General features: G+C 36.1%; 1 protein-coding gene across 1 annotated transcript; it reads right to left on the reverse strand.

Annotated features, from left to right (window-relative positions):
* Positions 1-88: 88 nt before the first annotated feature.
* On the reverse strand, positions 89-18,539 carry LOC124448000 (transmembrane protein 94-like). Its single transcript, XM_046999010.1, has 39 exons — positions 18,378-18,539; positions 18,251-18,307; positions 17,522-17,739; positions 16,947-17,083; positions 16,512-16,699; positions 16,280-16,356; positions 16,074-16,145; positions 15,892-15,997; positions 15,730-15,816; positions 14,819-14,929; positions 14,627-14,749; positions 13,713-13,986; positions 13,195-13,247; positions 12,699-12,764; positions 12,475-12,593; positions 12,017-12,110; positions 11,763-11,856; positions 11,134-11,236; positions 10,987-11,065; positions 10,491-10,573; positions 10,372-10,414; positions 10,224-10,276; positions 9,881-9,938; positions 8,868-9,287; positions 8,404-8,538; positions 8,146-8,245; positions 7,723-7,831; positions 7,432-7,568; positions 7,244-7,350; positions 6,041-6,280; positions 4,611-4,765; positions 3,956-4,047; positions 3,079-3,172; positions 2,609-2,776; positions 1,817-2,224; positions 1,009-1,144; positions 820-929; positions 430-554; positions 89-359 (listed from the first exon to the last, which is right to left on the reverse strand). Exons 1-35 carry the CDS (start codon positions 18,444-18,446, stop codon positions 2,152-2,154), a joined length of 4,194 nt encoding a protein of 1,397 aa, XP_046854966.1. The 5' UTR covers positions 18,447-18,539; the 3' UTR covers positions 89-359; positions 430-554; positions 820-929; positions 1,009-1,144; positions 1,817-2,151.
* Between the last annotated feature and the right edge of the window lie 39 nt (positions 18,540-18,578).

Consider the following 18,578-nt stretch of genomic DNA (forward strand, 5'->3'; position numbering starts at 1 on the left):
CCAGCAAATTTTGGCGCCTACGAAATTTTGTTAAGCGGTTTACCGTTCCGCATACTTAATATTAACTAAAATAAAACGTAACTTCTTATTGACTCAACCCAGCATAATGAATGAGAACTATATATATTATAGTACAAGTACTGGCAGTCTAATAAGAATATAAGAGCAGTATAAACTCACTAAAATAGTAACGAAAGAAACTAGAAATGCATGATTCCTTTGTCCAACAGGTATCCATATCTCATTCTTAAATTTTATGGTGATTTTTGATGCATACCATCGACATTTCAATGCGTAGTTATCTTTACAGGGATGTTCAACTTGACCAACATTCTCTGTTTCACAGTCTTGTAAAAAACCTGAAGTACACATACAAGAATAATTAATACTTCAGCAGACAATTACCATATTAAAACACCATCAATTCACCTTGGCAACGAGAAAAGATTTTTTGGGATGGAATATTTAACAAAACATAGCGGTCATTGCCTTCTACTGGAGCTTGATAACGTACATGAACAGGAAGGGAGTACCCAGATTTAAACTCTACATAACTTTACAAAATATTATGATAAACAATATTGAATAAACACAGTATAACATGTGCACTTATCAGTCTACAGTTGTGTTTGAATTAGCCTGCACAGCCTTATGAATACCTCCAAGACGTTTTTGAAAACTCTTGAGCAGATGCAAACCTTTATTCAAACATTATTCACTGATCTGCTCTCAAGTTCTCCAAAAGGTCTCCTCCATTTGCATAAGTATGTGCTGTTTGCATTAACACAGTAAACATCTTTCATTTCTTAAATATCACACCTTTTGTATTTGTTGATGACAACTTGTGGATAAAGAAGTACTGTCAAGTCTTTGGAAACTTGAGATGGAAGTTCTACGTTAAAATCACTCAAATTTCCTAACAATAAAACCTGAAACATTCAATGGATTAATAAATCTTTTGAGAACCCAAATTTCAACATGAAGTTATGTATGATAAAACCTGTAAACCTCGTTTAAATCCTTAGATCGAATTTCATCAGGATCCACATACATCCCTCGTGGTACATGTTGAACCAACAATATCTCACAAGTTGATATATCCTTGTCAGATTCAAGGATCCATGATATATTAGTGACAATCTCTCTTTTAAAAAACAAGAAACATGATTTACATTAAAAACCACGACAAGTCGACAATTTAAAGAACTATAATATAAAACAAATTCTGAAAAAGGAAGACATCTCAAGATTGCAAAACATGAATCAAAACAAGACGAGAAGTAAACTGTAAATTTTCGATTTTATTTCAAAGTCATCCTCAGAAAGAGTGAGGCTGACTTTGAAATAAAGTCGAAAATTTACAGTTTACTTCTCGTCTTGTTTTGATGCATACTTTGCAATCTCAAGATGTCTTGCTTCTTTGGAATTTGTTTCATATTATGATTTACATTATTACCAGAGAATAAGCAACATATGCAAGAACCTGGTGTGCATTTTAAGCTTACTACTACATATTTCCTACTTTCAACAGTTACATACCATACCCTGCCACTTAAAGTACCACAGCACAGGTACATGGCTATATTGAGTAAAGCTAGTGCCAATACTAAAGTTGAGGTTGGCAATCAAAGAAGTAGAAGCTAGTGAAGATGTAGAGCAATTACATAGGTCTGAAGAAAGATCATGATGCTATAGACAGAACAAGATGTTGTAATTGACAATTGAGATTGGTAATTGAAAAAAGGTCGGGAGAATTTATTGTATGCTCGAGACTTTGTATTTTATAATGGCGCCTTATGGTCTCTTTTATTTTCACCTATGAAAGCCAGATTTAAGCACTTCCGTTTTTACTGACACAGGTGATATAATTCCACAATTCGACGATACTACAAACAAAATGAGCAAAAAGATGAAATTCGCAAGAGTTGAAATTTACAATGAAAACATCATAATACGCACCATAAGAGAACAGAGTTAATGAAAAAACAATGCAGTGGTACAAATTGGTATTTTCCATCAAAAAGTTATGGATTTGTTTTGAGTTGTTTGATTGGATACGTGGAAAGTATATGCGTAAAACGTCGACTTTTCGACGTAAAACGTCGACTCACTTAAATTATTTAATAAATAATAAGATTAAAGTCTCTTGATTTAAAATGGTGAATTCATTCCAAGTTTTGTCCCAAATTTTAACTTGGCTCGTCTTTGATAGCGGATGTAGAATCTAGGAAAAAGAAATGAATTTTTGACTAAAAACAATCTACTACGTTTAACTACGTTTAACCAGAGCCCTCTATTATTCTATGGAGGGCTCTGCGTTTAACTACTTAACCGTACATTACAAAAGAATTAGCACCGCACAAAGACTAAAGTTCCTCAGATGCGGCGATTAATCGGGAGCGGTGCTAAATAACTTTTCTGGATTCCGAGTGCGGCGCTTAATAGAGAGCGGCACTTTAGTGAGAATGGCACAAACGCGAGCATTCACGGTATAGCTACGAACGCACATGCACATATGAAAACGACTCGCTCGCTTTATATATGATGTTATAAGCCAGTATTACAGAGTAGTTAGCCTGCGAACAGGCTACCCACAAAAACTACTTACTTGATGTATTTACGTTTACATAATTCACAAAACACCAGTTGAACGAAAGGATAAACAAACACGACGCAATATATTGAATAATGCAGGTCCACAATGGAGTATTTCTTTTCCATTTCATTTCGCCACCAAAATTGAGAAATAGTTGTTATCAACAGTTGTAACACAAAGCTATAAAAATGAGGGGAATTTTAATAATAGTGGATAGATTTATGAAACCATAGACCAGACTAGTGTCGCACAGAGAAAATGGGGGACTGGGGCAAAATTTTGCTCAGTTTCTTGTGACGTCATGACTATAAACATTTGCGACTGCGTGGAGTATGTGTAACAGGTCTTGAAAGTCACAATAAATATGATTGTCTTAATTTCAGGTCTTTTTTCAAATCGGGGGCATTCGTATATGTTGAGGGCCTGGGGCAAAGTGCCCTGCCTTCCCATTCTCTCAGTGCGGTTGTCATAGTTACACGTACACAATAATAACAGCGAACATCCATGGTTTGTTGTTGAATGGCGACCGTTTCCAAAGATGAGAAAGATGATGAACATAACTTGCAGATATAAACACTACAGAAACGATCAAATTATATTGAGATCAGTGAAGAAAAAAAAACACAAAAACTGAATAGACATGTATCGAAAAGGAGCGTTAAAGAAAAGAAAAATTTTTTATGCTCAACCCTTTACATGTCACCTTCTACCAATAATTTAGAGCCCAATCCTCTAGATGTCAAACTACCGTGTAAAAGTCACTGAACTAAAATACATGGAACGCTACCTGAAGCAAATAATTGAAGCCAAATCTTACACCAGACACGCGAGACTTTACCCCAGACACGCGTGATTAGTGTTTCGACATTCTTTCGCGGAGTAATAATTGATGGACTACACACGCGTGTCTGGGGTAAAATCACGGCTCCAAAAAATTATTAGGGTTTTGTATTACAGGTATTTACTTCAATGGTAAAACTGAGGCAAGGACGCCATCTTGAAAGATGGCAAAAAGCAAAACTCAAATTAAAAAATAAGTTAAAACAAAGTTTAAAAAACCCTTCCTATCAAACATTATAAGAATCAAGTCTAAATATCAACTTTGCGACTCTATATCAACTCAGCAAAAGTTGTATATTTAGTTCAATGGTCTCAATAAAGTTATTTCAACGAGTAAGATTTTGATGGAGATTAAGACTGCAATCGAGTTATACGTAAATTGAGTGATACGCAAATCGAGTTGAGCCCACGATGACAAAAAATTGACGGCTAATTCAGTATTTAGTAACAGAACGAAAGACGTTAATTCATACAGCACGAGACAGAGCTTGAAAAACAAAACATTTATAACTTTCATACCGAAACACAACATAAGGAAGAAAGCAACTATATCCTGAGCCAAGGCCAAATGGTAAGTTCCAGCCAGACCATTCCAATCATTGACACGACTCCTGAAGAAAAAAGAAATAGACTTGACTTATCAACAATCTCTGCGGGCATTTTGAATTTAGTCAGCAAGCTCGTTTTCATGATTTAGAACAATTTATGTTGATCAAATATAAAATTACTAAAGCAGTAGCATATCCGGCCGGTAAGTATGTAGATATTTTGTTATTCATTTACTGTAAAAACTAAAAACAATAGTTTGTAAAAACAATGTTTAATGATCTGAAATTTACATTGCACGACCAAACTTGCATGGCGACTACTTAAGTGCATTGAACTAAATATATCTGGACGGTTACTTCCCGCCAAAATTTTAGGTCAGACAGTTATCTAGCCATAATCTTTCCACGCAAGGCCCAAAGACAGTTCACTCACAAGAGTAAGGTAAAATGCATGACTATGCCCCCAGACACGCGCATTTATTGGTTTCGTGCATACATATACAGGTAAGGGTGGCCTGTTGTATATTTGATTCAATGATGCAAATGGACTAGTCCCAGTATTGTTATTCAGCACTAAAAATTCAAGTTCGTTATTCTACTCGCGGTCACGTGTGTATTCCTCTTACCTGTTACCCAATAAATAATGACAGTCGTCGTTAAATGACGTGGTGTTCTCGGAACAGATCGACCAGAGAATGAGAGGAAAGATTACGGCATTGCAGACCAAAATACACGGCAGGAACGGAAGGGCATGGTAACGAACAAACGATGACACGTAACCCTGGTAAAAAGGAAGTTGAAATGTTAAAATACACAGAGAAATTTACACACACACGGGGGGAGGGGAGGATGACAGCCGCCATCTTTTATCATATATGTATAAAAAGTCCGTTCATAAACTGATAGAGGACGAAAAAAGTCGGTCCGGTTAAAAGTAAGAGCTTTTTCTTTCAATTGTAAAAATGTGAAGTGTAAATAATACTACGAAGTTAAGTCAATGAAGGACACGTATTTTATTAAGGAAATTAAACAAAACAAATGTATATAAAAACCATGACCAGCCGACAATTTAAAGAAGTATAATATAAAACAAATTCCGAAGAAACAAGACATCTTGAAATTGCAAAATATGAATCAAAACAAGACGAGAAGTAAACTGTAAATTTTCGACTTTATTTCAAAGTCATCCTCAGACAGAATGATGTTTCAGACAGAACGAAAATTTACAGTTTACTTCTCGTCTTGTTTTGATTCATATTTTGCAATCTCAAGATGTCTTGTTTCTTCGGAATTTGTTTTATATTATAAATGTATATAAGTAATAAAGTAAATGGTTTGAATCCGGGAGAATCGTTACATGTTTGTAAATGTAGATCGTCTAGGTTGGTATAGTCCTGAGAAGGACTGTTTTTGTTGTTGTTGACTGACGTTTCGTATCTAAGATGACTACAGCTAAAGTTGTCGAAACGTCCGTCACCATCAACAAAACAGTCCTTCCCAGGACTCTACTAACCTGGACGATCTACATCTACAAACAAGTGTATACAAGTACGTTGGACAACAGAGCGTATATAGGAGAAATTAAAAAAAAATAAAGTTGACTTTTATCAAGAGTCTGGCTTGGTGCTTTACACAAATATAGAAATTGAACAAGACAGTTCTAGGAACGTTCGTCCCTGTGTACACTACTTATCATAAGGAAACATGCGTCAATTTTCCTATTTTGCTGAACCAAATCATACTTCGAAGTCTTAATTTCACTGTTTTGCTGAACCTAAATCATATTTCGAAGTCTTAATTTCACTGTTTTGCTGAACTTAAATCATATTTCGAAGTCTTAATTTCACTGTTTTGCTGAACCTAAATCATGTTTCAAAGTCTTAATTTCACTCCTTTGCTGAACCTAAATCATATTTCAAAGTCTTAATTTCACTCTTTTGCTGAACCTAAATCATATTTCAAAATCATAATTTCACTGTTTTGCTGAACCTAAATCATATTTCAAAGTCTTAATTTCACAGTTTTGCTGAACCTAAATAACATTTCAAAATCTTACACTGAATTTTTTGTCGTTTTTTCCAGTAATTGCGGTCATAAGTTGTGAATCGTTTTCCGTGTTGATGAGGGGAACACTGAGGACTGGGACGAGAACACATGTGAACCACAACAGATGAAATCCAGTAAGAACAGGTGGCAACAAAAATAGAGATGACGTCAGCATTACAAGCGAGAGAGTCAGTTGGCATGCCAACATAAACGTCATACAAACCCTGATACCAGTACAAAGACGACGGGCCTAAAGTAGAACACAAAAGTAGATAATTTATCACAACGATATTTTAAAACACCACAAATAAATTAAATCACATAAACACCTTGATATTCTGATCAGAACAAGCAATCTGAGGCCGCTTGCACGAAGCTGGGCGTTATCCATTGGATAGCAATTTTTTTAAACTTTTATAAAACCTTTCAAAAAGCAAAAAGTATAAGATTCGAACTGGGCAACCACTGAAATAAAATATTGTTTCGAAGATTACGAGATTTCTTTGTCGTAAGAAAAATATAACACCTTTTTTACAAGTTTGAAAATTTTTGCTATCCAAAAAATAACGCTATCCAGGTTTCGTGCAACCGGCCCATGATGGTTTTTTTTAATATGTCGTACAAAAAGTCAAATTCGTTAGCTAGCTGGTAGAGCAAAATATCAGTTTGACTTCTGTTGCATTTTGCAGGAACAGTGTAATGTTCTGCGGAAGGTAGGAGAGCAAAAAACTAACGAAGTACCCTAGTACCACTCATATCCCTAGCACTATGGGAAGAACTGACATAGCCACATGTACCCTAGTACCACTCGTACCCTAGCACTATGGGAAGAACTGACATAGCCACATGTACTCTATAACCACTCATATTTCTAGAAGTATAAAAAAACTGGTATAGCCATGTGTACATCAGTACCACTTGTAGCCCTAGCACTATGGGAACAATTGGTATAGCCATGTGTACACCAGTACCACTTGTAACCCTAGCACTATGAGAACAATTGGTATAGCCACATGTACATCAGTACCACTTGTAACCCTAGCACTATGGGAACAATTGGTATAGCCACATGTACATCAGTACCACTTGTAACCCTAGCACTATGGGAACAACTATGAGCACAATTCAAGCAAAACAACAATCTAACAATAAATACAACACCAATCAAAAGTGATCTGATTGTGAACTGACCTCTTTAAGATTGTGGACTGACCTCTTTAAGAAGAGCGACAAGTTTAATGTCGCAATCTCGATGAAAGTTTAATGAACACGAAATACCATTTAATGATGAACTAACAGAAAGCGGAGAGAAATTTCCACCTGGAATTTAAAATGTACACATTTTTAAACTCATCGAATACAGCAATTAAGATATAACTCAGTGTTAAACCATTCCCTTACAAAAGAATAAACTGTCGTTTTCATTTTTCAGCAAACTCGTGTTACATAAAGTTTCATCTCCCGATAACTGATAATAATTTGGGTTACATGACGTATCTTTCAGACAAACACGAGGAATGCTTGGGCGCACGGCAATGCTACAATTGAACGAGAAATATATCCACTTAATAATTAATAATCAAAAAATATTTGAGGGAAAAGTAGCAATTTCTTAATACAACAGTTGCTTTGCCACACAATTCACAATTTACTTCTTTCTAACAAGCCATAATGAAATGATGTAACATTTACCTTACGTCTGCTTGATTGAATATTTCAACATTATCGACATTCAGTGAGCTACCAACACAACAAACAACTTCTCCATTCTCCTGCATGATTGAAATCATCTCACGTACATCTGTAAGGATATAGAGAAACATACATAACCCTTTGAGTACTACATAACCCCTTGAGTACTACATAACCCCTTGAGTACTACATAACCCTTTGAGTACTACATAACCCTTTGAGTACTACATAACCCCTTGAGTACTACATAACCCCTTGAGTACTACAAATTAGTGATACATACATAACCCCTTGAGTACTACAAAATAACTTGAGAGGTGGAGTTAGTAAAGACAACAATGACAAGCCTTGAGTGATGGAGTCAGTGGAGAGAACAATTACATACCTTGAGGGGTGGAGTCAGTGGAGAGAACAATAACATACCTTGAGGGGTAGAGTCAGTAAAGAGTGGCACCAATAAGGGCACGTTGTCAACATTCTCTAAATGTGGTCGAATATTTTTTACACCTCGAGGAAGTTTTGCCTAAATAAAAAGATATATCATAATTATTAAGTATCAAATAAAAAAAATTAATATAAAACAGCCTACAATGCCCTACAATGACCTAAAATGTCCTACAATGTCCCGCATGGTAGATGCACCTATTTTGACGTAGTTGTTAACCCACTCAAAATACTCACGTGATTGCCAATTGGAAACCATAATTCACCATCGCGATCCTTGTCATCAACGTCAGTCGTTGCCGATGACGATGTTGTCACACTTAACTTCCGGTCACGTGCTATGGTAAAAGTAAAACATCGAAAAGAGTTTCGCTTTCGTTTTGACATTAAAATCAGAAATAATCGATATTTTGATTATCAAACTATTAAAAAGAAGTAATGGTTATTAAAAAGAAGTAATGGTTATTAAAAAGAAGTAATGGTTTAAGCAGATGAAGAACCTTGATTTATTGAAGAAAGGAAGCGAAAGGAAAAGGAATCGAGAAATGAAGAGGGAATAATCAGGATAATGAAATGATGGATGAAGGATGAATCAATGGAGGATAATGAGGAAATAATGGAAAATCAGCAGGATAATGGAAGGATGAGGAATGAAAAGAAAATGAATGAAAAAGAATGAGGATAAATCTCAAAATCACTCAAAAATCTTTCGATTCTTCCTCCTCCATTCCTTTTTTCTCTCTGTTTACCATCATTTTAACATGATCCACAATTACCCCTGATGATACTCCTTCATAAATATCATCCTCATCATTAGTGACTTTGTCAACATCATCATCACAAGTGACGTCAAAATCCATATATCGATCATCGTGAGCCGGTAGTACGTGAGACACTACAAACTCATCAGCGGTATCTTCCATTTTCCCATCCGAGCCTGCAGTCACTGTACTATGCTCATCAAAACCAGCGTTTTTCTCATTGAATGAGATGTGACAATTCCAACCAGTCTCTAGACCCAATCTTTCGGCAAACACTTGACTTTTTATTTCGTTCTCGCTCGAGAAATGAACAAAACGAATACCAGCCCTATTTAAGTCCTCTACCAGAGGAGGGATGTCCTAAAAATACGAGGAAATATCTGTTGTTTATTATATGGCAAGCGTCACTTTCGGCTAAATGGCGCGCTTTGATTGCCTCAGAAACATTTTCCACAGTCCATTTTATTTTCCCATAATGCGCCACGGTCCAAAACACGTAATTTTACAGTTTTCAAATGCAAACAAACTTCGTAATGCAAACAGAAAAACGGAACAAAAAAACGAAACAAAAAAACCATTTACGAATGTGATTCGAAGGAAAAACACTTGGAAAACAGTTTAACTATCCAGACGATACAATTTGAAACGATTTATTTTTTATGAACGAAAACTAGAAAAGTGAAAGTCAACTGGTAAAAAACAGCAAGGACGAGAAAGAAAGCAAGCTTCGTTTCAGGTCAAATAATGCCATATAATAAACCTTTTAATAACCTCGCTTTCTCGGTCTTCACTGAGAAATATCGTACCTCTATCTTTTTGTACAAACCTCACCCTATGGTCTCAGTCTGAACAATAAAAAACTTCGGTCGGATATTTCTACTTAAAGACCTCGAGCTCGATTATTAAGAGCTTATTATCACAAAATTGAAATAAATCTTGAAATTTGTAACTACCTGTTTTGCTTTATGTTTTAAAGTAATCATTCCAATGAAGATTTGACCAGAGATGATTCTAAACAAATCGGATCAGATCATATGACAAATAGATCGGATCAGATCATATGACAAATAGATTGGATCAGATCATAAGACAAATAGATTGGATCAGATCATAAGACAAATAGATTGGATCAGATCATAAGACAAATAGATTGGATCAGATCATAAGACAAATAGATTGGATCAGATCATAAGACAAATAAATTGGATCAGATCATAAGACAAATAGATTGGACCAGATCCTACGACAAAGACAGAAATATCACGATGAGTAAGCAATGAAGCTTGTTCTTATAACCTTTGGTAGCAGTCTGTGTCTAACTTGTTTCCATCCTTCAACTGTCCATCACACTGTTGGAATACAAGAGATGACGATTATGATCCGAAAACAAATAAACATTAATATTTATTAAAAAAAAAGAGAAATTTTGAATCAACAATCAAACCTGCTCTTTCTCGTTGGACGTTTCCGACATAGAGCTTGACCAACTATAAGTTATAAACACCACTTAACTATGTAAAAAGACGCGGGGGGACATCAATGGATAGAATTAACTAAATCCACCTTCCATTATCGCTATCATTGTATATCCATTCCACGTTTTCGGGTATTTCAAGAAATACATCGTGATTCAAGCCTTTCCAATTCTGAAAAGAGATTAAGATAATTCAGTTTAGATTAGGATAATTCAGTTTAGATTAGGATAATTCAGATTAGATTAGGATAATTCAACTCAGTTTAGAGCGTCACAAAACGTAAACATTCAACGCTCTAGTGCTCTTCCTGACTCAGGCTAACGGAAAGCATTGACCGAAGACGGGATTTTATGCATATGAAGTTAATATAGAATGCTCTATAGGCAGAAAGTTGAAATCAGAAAGCCGACAGATATACGTCAAAAATGTCGGACACCCGACAACAAAAAAGTTAATTTAATCTAAAATGTACCTTTCCTTCTCACATATATCTATTGCTCCACACATAACACTGCAAACTTAGAACAACTTTGCACTAAAAGGTATTGTCAATAAAAAGCATTCTATAGTAAGATCTAGCGTACCTGCATCAATGGACGATAGGACAATGCTATACAGTTGGATGTCAGGCTCGTACGATGAAAAAAATCTTGAATTCTTTTCCTGTGAAGATTGAAAGCGATTAAAAACACATCGACACAACAACTGTCCTCTAATATGAGACGGCAAACCTTTCTAAAAATGTCAGCGGATGAACTTCGGTTCCATCCCAGAAGTCAGTGCAGACGTCAAGAATGAGATCAGCAGATCCTTGAGACAACAACTGATGAAGACCTGTAACGGTAACCATGACAACATAGACAACGATTACGTCATATGTCGAGTTTGAGTACACGTGATATGATAAAGCATAGGATTGAATGGACATTCAGGGATGGACACAGGATAATTTTGTACGGTACGGTACTCTAGTTCAGATTGAATTTCATTTCTTTTTTTATAGCGCGGTTGGGAGACAACTTTTAAAGGGCACTCCATTTAACATATGTCCCGCGAATGCTTTTACTTAATTGCAGGATATATAAATATTATATCCTCCTCCCCCTGGTTTAAGGCTTGAACGGGTGCACACTCCTGTTCACCTCCCCCCTGCAGTAAATCCACATATGCAAAACACTGAACTCTTCCTGAGTAGACACCAGAGACGGACGCCTGTCTCAAGTAGTTAATAAACTTGGTCCAGATAGTGTCCACGTCGAGTTCACTGTTTTCACAACTTTATGGTAATCCCCACTGATCTCGAAAAAAGTCCAGTCTTATTTCGAGATCAGTGGTAATCCCCTTAAGTCGCTATGGTTACCTGACTTTTTGTGTTCAACAACTACTGACACCAAATATGGCTTGGAGATTTCTTTTGAGTAAAATGAATGAGATTGAATTGAAGAGTCATTTAACTATATAAGAAAATGCATACAACATGCGAATACTTCGTGTAAATAAAACCAACGCGACTTTGAATCGAAAAGAGTCATTCAAATTTTTAAGCAGTAAAGTCGACAGACACGAGAAGCGAGTACTTCATGTAGATAAAAACCAATACGCTCATTAACTCACGTTTGTCTTAAAGGCAAATATATTACACTTTCGTTCAAATTCATCAACTGCCGAATCAAGAAAACCAATTTGCTTTCCAAGACGACATAAACATCTAGACAAATGAAATATTTAACTATAATCAAATAAAATTTAATAACCGTGTCATATGAACGATCACAGTGGTAAAACCTTGTTATTTTGTCACCCAATATGGATCCAGAATGATTTTAAGGGGTGGTCTATGATGGACTAGGTTATGGTAGCTCCTTTCTGGACGTCACCGAGTCATGTCAGATTATTTTTCGTTAATTTTTGTTAATCTACTACAATTACACACAAATCAAAATTTCTTATCCTTAATTAATGGGTACATAGTTCGCTTGGAAATTGACACACGCCCTCTAGCCAAGGCTAGAAGGTATGCTCGCGCATTGGTTATTGCTGCTGTGTTATATTGTTAGCAAGACATCAGAGACCTTCTCATAGAGTACCGTGGAACGTCAGCCATGTATAAACCGTTGTCACCATCATTATCCTTTACAACGTTATTTTTAAAGCATGAGAGACATGGTGTATTGAGCAAGACATTGAGACCCTATTAATGAAAGAATGAAAAACGACGACAATGTTTAGTATTACACGCGTCAAGGACGTTTTCAACTGAGTTCTTTAGATAACACACAAGCGAAGTGTAGCGTACCAAAGGTTTTAAAGAACTCAGGTGTCGACGCCATCGAATGTCATCAAAAACAACACCAAACTCGCTCTAAAAGACGCAACAGAAAGTCATGAGAAACGACACCAAACTCGCTCTTAAGGCCAATTTACCAGGCTAGGTGAGATGAATATTTTCCACATAAACGCATTAGCCAGGTTTCTCGGCAAGACAAGAAGACTGTATTATTCAAATGCATACATACTAAAGATTACTTCTATAAACAACATGGCTTTTATATACGTAACACACTTTATTGAAGAAAAATGTTTAGAGGTGCTAGCCGAGTTACCCTAGCCAGGGAACTCGGCTAGCATATAAAAAGGCCCCTAGACATCCTAAAATATCATCAGATTGTAACAAAGCGGACAATTGAGCAACAGCTTATGGGTTTTTTAATTACGTTATGTTATACAAACTTTCCGCTTTAATAAAAGCAGAGACTTCAAGAAAGATATTGTCGGATGTCATAACAACTTACATTTGGATCAGCAGAAAGAGTTAAGACCTCTGGATGTGCAACAGTTGCATAATCTGCAAAAAATGAGAGTACATATTATAAAAAACAACAATGAAACGCGTGCGCTGATTGGTCTAGAGCTGTGTTCTTATCAGCCTGTGCAAAACACATCTGAGCTCAACCAATCAAATCAATCTAAACAATCAATCAGTCAAAGAGAATTTGCAAATCGATCATTAATACATTTTAGAGGACAAATTGAAATGTTTGTCTTTTTCGCATTATTGTTATTTTACAAAAGAAATAAAAGATGTTTACTGTGTTTGCACAGGCTTATCCAAACCTGGAGAGGTTTGTGAGAACTCTCGAGCATGTGCAACCCTCGACCTTCGGTCTCGTACTTGCACTGATCTGCTCTCGAGTTCTCCCAAAGGTCTCCTCGGTTTGCATAAGCCTGTGCAAACACAGTAAACATCTTTTATTTCTTAAAAAAGCATGTTAAATCCACTTTAAATGCAATAAACGAGAATAAAAATAACCTCTGTGTTGTGAATGTTGCATATAGATCCCAGAATTCTCTTCATCATTGCTTGAGTGGGGAATTTGGATTGTCGGACTAACACTGGAGTCTTCATCTTCCTCAATAACGTTTGTCATGGTCGAAAATCCATGCTTGTAATCGTCCCCTCGAGGTTGACTGTGATAAGACGTTTTCTTACTGCGCCTTTCTCGTCGTTTTCGAAAGAAAAAAAGTTTTTCGGAGTTTTCATTCGGTGATGCCAAGATACCATCTTTGTTGACGCAACACAAAATCTACGAAACGATGAATTTTTATACTCTGTCATGCGCATTAAGCTATAACATCACTTTGACTAATAAAGCAAATGGTTTGAACCCGGGAGTATCTTTACATGTCTATAAATGTAGATCGTCCAGGTTGGTATAGTCCTGAGAAGGACTGTTTTTGTTGTTGTCGACTGACGTTTCGACAACCTTAGCGGTAGTCATCTTCAGAGTCGAATGAAATATTTAATTATAGTCTTTGACTCCGAAGATGACTACCGCTAAGGTTGTCGAAACGTCAGTCAACAACAGCAAAAACAGTTCTTCTCAGGACTATACCAACCTGGACGATCTACATTTAAAAACATCACATTGACTAATAATACAAGTGTGCTTTTGTCACAAAGTCACACGAAAAAAAATTAAACATTTCTCATTTACTACAGTTCGCTATTCTTTAAGCAAGTTTCCACTACTCCTTTCACAATGGACACGATGATGGACTTAGGGGAAAGGTGAAAGAAGGGTGGACATGATTTCCTTAGGAAATATTAATATGCCAAAAAATTCAACAAAAGAAATTGTGACTCGTGTTTATTTCAGCACATTTCAAAAAATCTCCCAATCTTCATAAAAAGATGGCAACAGGCAGCCACGCAAATCAACTTACACTGATGCTTCCAAGGGTGTGAAGGAGATTGGCAGAACGAGGCAGAGTATCAGAGTCTCCATTCAATGTTTTCCACAAATGATTCCTCACTTCTCTCGATAGAAGGGAAAGTTTCTCAGAAACCTAGAAAATACGGGAATTACCCGATTTAAAGAAGATATTTCAAGAGGAAAAAGAAACATAAGCAACAACCTGAAGTTCTTTGATTTGAAACAGAACAAAAATTCTCGCTGTTCCATAACATGTGATTATGATCCAGATCAATGGGAACATGAAGGGTAACAATGGGATCATGACATCAGCCTAGTAAACAATAAGATTTGGGATAGAATGGGATCATGACATGAGCTCAGTAGACAGGAACATTGAGGGTAACAATGGGATCATGACATGAACTTAGTGGACAGGAACATTGAGGGTAACAATGGGATCATGACATGAGCTTAGTGGACATGAACATCGAGGGTAACAATGGGATCATAACATGAACTTAGTGGACATGAACATTGAGGGTAACAATGGGATCATAACATGAACTTAGTGGACAGGAGCATTGAGGGTAACAATGGGATCATAACATGAGCTTAGTGGACAGGAACACTGAGGGTAACAATGGGATCATGACATGAACTTAGTACAGGAACATTGAGGGTAACAATGGGATCATAACATGAGTGGACAGGAACATGAGGGTAACAATGGGATCATGACAAGAACTTAGTGGACATGAACATTGAGGGTAACAATGGGATCATAACATGAACTTAGTGGACAGGAACATTGAGGGTAACAATGGGATCATAACATGAACTTAGTGGACAGGAACATTGAGGGTAACAATGGGATCATAACATGAGCTTAGTGGACAGGAACACTGAAGGTAACAATGGGATCATGACATGAACTTAGTACACAGGAACATCGAGGGTAACAATGGGATCATAACACGAACTTAGTGGACAGGAACATTGAGGGTAACAATGGGATCATGACAAGAACTTAGTACACAGGAGCATGGGATAAGTTGCCAGTAACAGATGTGGCATATGTACATTGATAATTGTCAATTTTTCTAAGTTTAAACTACAAAATTTAAGTCTCACTTGAAGCAGAAAAATCATTTCAGAGAATGATCCAAAGTCATCTCGTGAAATCTTATATCTCAACAAATTAATGACAAACGACAAAATCTACAAAATATACAAATCACAAGATATAAACATCACAAATACTAACAAAAAAGCTCTAAAACTTCTCCAACCTACAAGAATTAAAGGTATGATTCGTAACTCCAATGTTGACTTTGTAATGTAAACTCTCTCATTTTCTAGCAAACTTGATGGACGAACCAAACAACTTGTAAATATACTCCTGTTAAAAAATACATGTTGTATCCCACATTCAATTTGATGAATTATAACATGAAGTACATCTTTTGAATAAATACCGCAAGTGATTATGAAGAGGAGCTTTGATTACTTTTAGCTTCCGACATGAAGCTGGTTCACAGGATAAACTCCTTCAGGAGCTTTTCATTGCATTCTAAATATTATAATTAAATCATCAGTTCTAAATAAATCGAACTGAATTGATTCCTACAGTTGAATTAGTAGTCAAATATTCAAAAGGTATATTTAGCCTAATGTACCAAACCTCTGACCTTGTGGCTCATCAAATTGAAAATCAAATATTTCCCCAGCTTCATATATTTTTTCACTGGAACAAGAGACCTAAAAAAACTTTATTTCACTTTTCTATTTAATAAATCTTGCTTTTGATATGCCATTGGTCAATAACAGAGAAAGGAGTGACTGACCCCCCCCCCCAAACACAATGTTTTTGCAAAAGTCAGGCATTGCCATGTGAGGAGAAATTTGATCAATACCTGTTGAAGTTGGGCAGGGCATTCCTGTCCGGGCCACAATAAAACTATATCTCCTTCAACAATCAGGTTTGCAGGTAATCTGACTAGTCTCCTGTTTCGATATGTCAAAACTAAAGAAAGCGAATCAGATACAGGTGTTGCAATACTTGGAAGCATCGTCTCCGAGAGCAAATCTTGTCTATCTTGCGCTATATAGAAAGGATCCAATTTAAGTATAATGTTGCTACGTAAAACATTTTGGAACATCTGTAAAATTTAATAAAGTGAACGAGAGTCGTTTTTTTAACAATAAATTAATCAAATATACTGGGGTATTGAGCACATTTCTAATTAATATTTGTTCGTGTTGTCTAATGTTGTATTTCATCTATAGAAGGCTAACTTCAGTATAAATACAAAGTTCGGTGCTACAATAATTTAGATTCAGTCACTCACATTGGTAAAGTTTTAAAAATCTTGTCATCTTTTCAGGGATTTCTCGTTTCTTCAATCTCTCCTCTCTTACACCAAGAACTGTGTTTATTGTAGTCATTATCACCATGACAACCAACTCAACCATAGGCAAGCTAGTTCTAAAAGGGTTTGGATGATGAAGACAAAGGATACAAAAGGATCACAAAGGATAAAACTTGGGATTGTGACAACCATGACAACCAACTCAACCATAGGCAAGCTAGTTCTAAAAGGGTTTGGATGATGAAGACAAAGGGTAAAAAAGGATCACAAAGGATAAAACCTGGGATTGTGACAACCATGACAACAAACTCAACCATAGGCAAGCTAGTTCTAAAAGGGTTTGGATGATGAAGACAAAGGATACAAAAGTATCACAAAGAATAAAACTTGGGATTGTGACAACCATGACAACAAACTCAACCATAGGCAAGCTAGTTCTAAAAGGGTTTGGATGATGAAGACAAAGGATACAAAAGGATCACAAATGATAAAACCTGAGATCGTAGATACAGCTTTATGTACAACAATGTACATGAAGGGATCAGAATGGATACCTTTTGTCTTGAAAAACAAAACCAACAATAAGAAGGGATAATTGAAGCAACATAAGGACCAAGGAGATCCAATTGAGACATGCTGAAGAGCTTTGTAACATTTTCATAAAGTTATTGGACCATCTATCATCAATGCATTTCAACGTCAAAATTTCTTGATGTATAATGTTGCATGTACGATCAAACGCTTCAGTTGAAGATAGGCCACAAAATGAGGACTAAATAAAAATACAACTATATTTGGACAAACACCACAAATTACGTAAATATCAATTGCGTAAAATTGTAACTATGTTACAAAATAAAACAAACAAACTTACTATAATTAAATAAGAATAATTGTATCATCCAGGGGAGGGAGGGGGGGGGGAGGGGGTTGAAAGCTTTTAAAACTTGTGAGAATGATGAAACATTATGTGATCATGCACAATGGTTGAATTAGTAATGAAACTGCTTCATATTAGTTTTGTTTTTTTCTCCTTTTAACTGCATCGTGTGCAAGTAAAAGGTCAATTTGATCTTTTTTGTTTTGAAAATATTTAAAAACTTTAAAAACCTGTCATGCATGTCATAAAAGTTTATAGAAACGTGTGGGTATTAAGGGTCACCCTCACCCACGCTCAAAAACTGTGGGCATCCTCCAGGCACCAAAGAGTAGTGGGGTACCCATTGCTCCCCAAGACCAAGGATATCAACATGTAATACAAAATTTTTGTATATTAAGTTGACCTCTTTTCCAATTTGAATATTTTCTAGTTCAATTCCTTCATCGTCGCCAACCTTCTTCTAAAAATGGTAAATACTATAAAAAGAAACATCGTTACTAATACTGGGGCCAATCTTTTATATAAAATACCGGAGTGTTTTCTTCTCCGGTAAGGAGTAATGCGGCTTCCAATAAATCTTCTTCACATCTGGTAGACATCTGGAAAGCGGGGAAGTAAAGCAAGATAATCAAACATTTTTAAAACTTGTTTTTCCATAACAGTCGTCAACATCCGCCATTATTGGTCACCCGATTCGTCATTATGAGTAAACTTTTACAAAATGCCTTGGA

The sequence above is a fragment of the Xenia sp. Carnegie-2017 genome, unplaced genomic scaffold (assembly GCF_021976095.1).
Source record: "Xenia sp. Carnegie-2017 unplaced genomic scaffold, XeniaSp_v1 HiC_scaffold_23, whole genome shotgun sequence".
NCBI lineage: Eukaryota > Metazoa > Cnidaria > Anthozoa > Malacalcyonacea > Xeniidae > Xenia > Xenia sp. Carnegie-2017.